Here is a 6,634-nt window from a genome sequence, read left to right as displayed (position 1 = left end):
GAGGGATCCATCACGAACTAACCCCCCCCCCCCCATCTCGCCGTGCGGCTGTCGACAAGGTGACTGCCCTCTCCGCCAGACACTGGCGTGAATTTTTCAAAGGCTGACCGCAAACGCTGCCCTCGGTTCGCTGAGGGAGGGAGGGAGGGAGGGAGGGAGCGAAGGAGGAGGCAGCGGAAGAGGAAGAGGTGGGGAAAATCACAGCGTTAATGAAGAGAGGCGTTACCGCACGTCGCGAAAGAAACGAACGGAAGGGGAGTTGGCGAGGGAGGACGCCATCGCGGCGGGGCGGTCATGCGCTAATTGGCACGCTCCGGTCCGTGCCAGCGAAATTCCGGCCCTGACCTCCACACACTCACCCAGGCTGTACCAGCCTGTCCAGGCTGTAGGTCAACAGTGGACAGAGCAGCGCACCTCAAGAAGAACCACACTATCGCTCTAACCCCATTATAACACGTCAGCTCGAGCGCTCGCTCACGGTTACAACGGCAGTTTGCACAGGGAGCTCTGAATAAGACCAACTCAACCTGAAATCACCATTTGGCGCGGTATGACACAGGAGACTTGGGTGTGAAGTCCATTTTGCGCAGTGGCTGCCAACAATATGGCGCGGACAGCAACATCGCACTGAACTGCGCTGTGCATCAAATCCGTAGCACGCCATCAAACCTAAAGCAGATTCCACGGGCCGGGTAACAACATAGCAGCAAAGAGAGGACTGCAGCAACCATCAAAAATGACACCTTTGTGGAAACAGAGAGTCCTGGATCTGTCCTTAACTCACTGACTTACAAATAAACACCAGCGATGCTTTTGCCTTTATTAACAGTTAGTTGTGTCCGTTCTGGTGACTGTTGAAACAGCCTATTCACGTTCCTGCAGAATTTTAAAGTTCCATTTCATTCTGCATCAAAGTCAAGGACAAATTGTTGACTGAGCCCTCCTATTTCTCGTATGGGTCCGAATGGGAATTTTAGACCCACAATGCAATTTAGGACCATTTTCATTCCAGAGGACACTTCAGTTGTGTCCATGTTGTGTAACATGATTTTCACTTAGCTACACACATTTTGTGTACCTATATCCCTTGGTAGCGGGGAGAAGGTTAGAAGTCTGTCCATCCAACACCACGGCCGTTTAGTAAGAACAGCAGTTTCTCCCGGACGAGGAGCCACTAAACCAGTGAGAACATGCATGCACTCTTCTGATTTATTTTTTTAATCTTTATTGGCATGGAGCCATCAATATAATTCTCATGACAAACCAATGTTTTCAAGAGGATGGCTCTCCACTGGAAAGCACTTTTCTGCTTCAAATTTAAGTGATTACTTCCCCATCCCCTACTATCCACACACACACACACACACACACACACACACACACACACAAAGCGTTTCACTCTGCTCATACTATCATAGAGGGGGGAATTCATATCATTTGTCTACACAGCGATCAGCCGTTTGAATGAATTGTAGGTGTGCTCTGCCTTGCAAAGGAGAGAGAGGAGAAATGAGGAACAGAGGAGAAGAGAAACACAGGAGGGGAGAGAAGGAAAATGAGAATAAGGGAGGGAAGTGATGTAATGCTTAATGAGAGCTGGCTGTTGCAGTCACAACACAACAAGGCTCATATGGAAGAAAAAAAACACGGATAGCAAACACGCGTACGTACACGGACAGGAAACGCACGCAAGGGAAGAGAAAGAACACCCCAAAACAGCAAAGGCACTAGACTAATCACAAATATGCTAAATAAAACACACAATGTCAGGCGCATGCACAAACTCTCTCTCTCTGTCTCTCCCTAACTCACACACACACAAAAATGCGTGAAACACGGACACAATAACAGCACTTTGCGTTCCCTCGACACCAGCGCGCGAGTGAGCGTTATCCATCAGCGCAGCTCGCTCCTCCACGGAGCTATTCTAATCCCGAGTTAAAATACATCCCTGATTTCGTTTAATTAAATCAAGTCATGTCTCTACAGATGTAATTGATTTCCCAGCGGCCCTTCGGCACGGGGAAGCAGGTGACATTGGGGTCACTCCTGCGAAAATACCACCACGCCGCCGCTCGCACGCACAACGCTCTCACGTGTCAGCCATAGCTTGCTATTTACACCCATCGCGCTCTTTACATACATTGTCTAAAATGACCACCAGACATTATCTGGGGGGGGGGGGGGGGAGAAAAAAAGAGAATGGTTCCATGCTGCTTATTAAAGGCACATAGAGTGTATCGAGACTGCATAGTGCCCTTCAATTTCAGAGACAATAAACAAAGGCTAGCACTGCACTGGAGGCCAGGATGCAGGATCTTTTTTAAACAGGTGAAATGGAAGCCTACCACAGAAGAAGAGGCATGGTGGAATGCTATAGCCTCCCACTCCACAGCCCTTTGGAAGAGAGATTCCCCAATCTTCACCCCCCCTCTCCTTTCAACCTGTAGTTCTCAGCCCAACCAATTACCACCACAGCAGCGACTGCCATCACCAGAACTCCCGAAACATTCATTACCCCAGATCCACCTCTTCTCCCCCGTGCACCGTCCCAACCTAAGTGCTGGCCTGACTGGAGGACATCCCTTCCTCCTGGAGGAGGTCCCGTGTTAGACCTACGTCACCCTGGCAACGGACGGTGTGGCACCCTCTTCAGCGGGAGAGTGCCCCTGCTGCCCAACCTCTGGTGGGCGTGAGGCCGCGAGAGCCGCTATCGCATCCCGGCAGCCTCTTCCAGGTAGTGCCCGTCCTCCGAGCCGCCGGGTCCAGCAAACGCGGCCTCCAGCTCGGCTCATCAATCATTGAACGGCCGTGAACTAAACATGGGGGCATCGCCATAGGAAAGAAACACAGGTACACTGGATCCATGCAGAAGGCTAAACTTAGCCTCCTAGCGTACTGGTGCTCAGCTTAGGCCGAACGTGATGCTTCTAAAGCACCACAGCTCTGCTAACTATGCTCACCAAGGCAAGGACAGGTAACCTCAAAGAGACAATGCTAAATCTGTAGTTTTTCCATTTAATAATCCACCCAGGCATGGATCTTGGTCCCCTCCTTCTCCCCATGCAGGTATACACAATTTCCCTTGAAAATGGCCATGAACCCTTTAAAGTGTAAGACAACAAATATCTCATTAGAATGTTCAGTTAAGAACATTCTAATACTGATGTAACAATGACTACTGGTAATTTAAAGCAATGGAGTTCTAGAACACAGACTTAGAATTTAAAAAAAACATTCTAAATACCTACTCTTCAAATGGATTAACCAGTGTAGGATGATTCACATCAAGGCCCGCGGCTAAGTCTCACTAACAAATATTTAAAAAATTATAACTACCTGCACCTTGTTTGAAACTCACTCTACAGTGCCTCATGCCACACAACACACATGTAGAGCAAGACAGACACTCATACTGTACTTTCACCCAGACATGCATGCACGTACACAAACACTCACACTCGCTCTCTCTCTCTCTCACACACACACACACAAACACACACACACACTCCTGCTCCAGTCCTGGAGGCCCTGGTCTCAGCTGGGCCAATGCAGCCTCACATTCTCCATGTTTATTCCTGTCCAAGCGTAACCGCCTCACATGTCTTCCCTGTCAACAGCCCCAGGGCATTCTGGGCCGAGGGGAAGCTCATGCGAAATAAAGAGTGTCAGCCTGCCCTAAGGTGTCATGGGGAGGCGGATGATAAACGCCTGCATTGCAAATCATCAATTTGGCAAAAAGGGGAAGAGAAAAGGCTGTTGCATGCTGGGAATTCAGCGGGTCAGAGTGCACGAGGCTGCATGTGGATGAAATAGCTGAGGATGTGTGAGCTGCCTGCAAATGCAGAGTGCCATTTATGCAACACTGCTCACATCCTCAAGGGCCTAAACTAGCCTCAGCTAACACGGGCTCGCGCTGCTCAACAGACAGCCATCCATATGTCATCGGGTTCCTCTGCACAAATCCCACTTCAATCAACATTTTTCTGTAGACATTTTCCCTCCTCCACTTGATACCACACAGTCTGTTCATAACTAAACAGGGTGGATTTTCAACCTCTGAAGACTAATCATCCAAGAATGTGCAGATGTTTTTCATGCTTTCACAAGCTGTATTCATGTAAAACGCGTGCACGCAAAACCTTAGTCCATGAAGCCTAAATATTGCCATTTGAGGACAATAATGAAGGGTACCTCAAAAGGCAGACTTCACGTGGAGTACTTCACATCAATGCGAAAACCAAGACCAATAACTGAAATGATCACAAATCCCTTTTTAACCTCATTTTTAATTTCCTGACCTAATAACTGACAAATCACCAACTGGATTGGCATTTGCGTTATAGCTTTATAAACAAATTCAAGGTTCTGTACGCAACAATTATTTTGAAAAAAAAAAAACTCAAATAAATCTGTTGAATAAGCACATACCTGGTTTGACGGTTTTCAGACGGATGGGTTCCCGAAAGTGACGGATGACAGCCAGGGTATCGCGGTTTGTCAGTCCGCTTACTGGGGTTCCGTTTACCTCCAGCAACACGTCCCCGGAGCTGGGCACCCTGCCGACATGACACACCATCGCGTCCGACATCACCTGGCCCAGGTACGGGAATTCTCCGAGCTCAGCTCCCCCCCGCACTTCGACCACGGAGCTGAACTCTCCGGCGTTCCCCCACGACACAGCACACTCTTGCACTTTGCCAGACCAGTGTTTCTTCTTTTTCAGTGTTTTGGACATGATTGCGCCCTGTCCAAAGCTTTTGCAAAAAGTCTCCGATGGGTCGAATGCCAGGCGTAGTAGGCTATTCTAAACTACGTTTTTTTTTTTTTTTTTTTTATAAAACGCAGCTAGGCAGAGAACGATTGCACAGTGATGTCGATTTTTAAATGCAGCAGTCTCCCCAGGCGTGCTGCGTTCCATTCCTTTAACAATTCTTCGTTATAAAATACACCTTCTTTTGTTTACTTGTGCCATGCATAAAAAACTATGTCAACTTGACTTTCATAGATTGTAGATTCAAGGCTGCCTGCGTCAGTGGTGTACAGTGCCCGGAGCAAGTGAGATAACACTTACAGCCTCTCTCCTGTTTAAATTCCAGTTTGAGCCTATTGTTTAAATAGGCGAATCTATCTATTTTACAGCCTTAAAGCCTACTATCGATAGCTAGACGGTATTCTATGATCGACGACGTACTTTCTTAATAGTCCAAATATAATTAGGCTATCTACTCACAACGCACAACTCCGAAAAAAACGCACAGGCTACGAGCTGAGTATTTGTGTCAGTAACAGCCTACTATCAGCTGATAGCCTGTCAAAACATTCCAGGCAGACAAACAGGTGTGTAGCTACAACAGTCGTTGTTGTCCAGTTTAGTGTGCTCAAAACGGCTCAGTCCATCTTGAATACACAGGTTTTCGTTTAGCTACATAAAAAAAACAAGTAGCGCTAGCTACCCTACTACACGTCTCCACCTGATCCGCCGTGAGATTCCATGCACTGACCAGGCGATTCTCAAGACAGATAGACTAAACCAGTTTTAAATTACAGACGTATTTCTCCACGCATCCGATTGCACCTGTGAGCGGTTGTAACGGAAGATCGCATTAGATTATTGTCTTAATGGATTTAGTAAATTAACGTTTAGCTTCTCTATTTCTTATCCAAGTAGGCTATAATAGGTAGATTCGGCGGCGTGTACTCCACACACCTGTCTGGCGACAACAGCAGATGTGTTCTTCGGAAAAGGGCACAACAACACACCTGGCACCGGGAAGAACAGAGCGAGTGTGTGCGCGATATTCCCGTCTATTCCGACGTCTGCTCCTTAGGCTACTGTACAACCTTCACAAACCCAGCGTGTGCTTCTTCCGCAAAGATAACCGCACCATGCACTGCGTATTTCCAAGGATCAGCCGGTATAAATTCCCAGCTACGCAGCAGCCTTCGCTGTAGCAGGATGACAAATTATTCGATAACTTTTTTTTAAGTTATTTTCACCTTGTTCATTACTCCGAGGGACAACCGGGCGAGATTGACTGTCGTAGTTTCGAGCCAATCGGGAGAAGATATTAGGTTGAAAACATTCAATGAAAACCAATGCTGAAACCGGCTGGGCGGGTCTTCCGCGGAGGTTGTTCGCTTTCTAGTTTGCTACTCCGTAATACAATCGGGATTAACGTGGTTAACTCGTTACTTGCAGGGTGCACTATGGGGTAGCTAAACAGTAAAGGAGATAAATCTACTATGCGTGACTGTATGCACATTCCGAAAATACAAAACACCTGTTAGCTTTTTTTCTTAAAAAAAGCGTTTTTTTCTTTCAACTAGGCTATTTTCTACCTCCTATTGGTTTTCAAAAATGCTGTTTTTATGCTGCTTTCCCTAATACCCTCGTCAGTTTACTGCTAATTATTTGTTAAGATAGTTGTTATTCAAAATTAGGCTAAACAATGTGTGACTGTTACCAAAATGTATTATTGTTGATTTAAAAGCGCATCTATCGTGATAACCCGCCGCAACATAATTGTTTTTCTTTACAATATTGATATTGTGAAATCCACAAAACATATTGCGTTCTACTCTTATAATAATTTATCACAACTTAACATTGTCTCGTTTATTTATTCTTCCA

At 46.6% G+C, this 6,634-nt stretch overlaps 1 protein-coding gene across 2 annotated transcripts in view; it reads right to left on the bottom strand.

The window, feature by feature from the left end:
• The window catches only part of magi3a (membrane associated guanylate kinase, WW and PDZ domain containing 3a), a 117,284-nt gene extending 111,233 nt beyond the window's left edge, over nt 1–6,051 (bottom strand). For both annotated transcript variants that reach the window (XM_035383419.1, XM_035383420.1), the window contains exon 1: nt 4,432–6,051. In XM_035383419.1, coding sequence (XP_035239310.1) covers nt 4,432–4,738 — 307 coding nt within the window. In that variant the 5' untranslated portion in view covers nt 4,739–6,051. The remainder of the gene's footprint in view (nt 1–4,431) is intronic.
• Between the last annotated feature and the right edge of the window lie 583 nt (nt 6,052–6,634).

The sequence above is a fragment of the Anguilla anguilla genome, chromosome 11, assembly GCF_013347855.1.
Source record: "Anguilla anguilla isolate fAngAng1 chromosome 11, fAngAng1.pri, whole genome shotgun sequence".
Lineage (NCBI taxonomy): Eukaryota > Metazoa > Chordata > Actinopteri > Anguilliformes > Anguillidae > Anguilla > Anguilla anguilla.
Note: the sequence above shows the minus strand (reverse complement) of the source record. Positions and strands in the feature narration are given on the sequence as shown.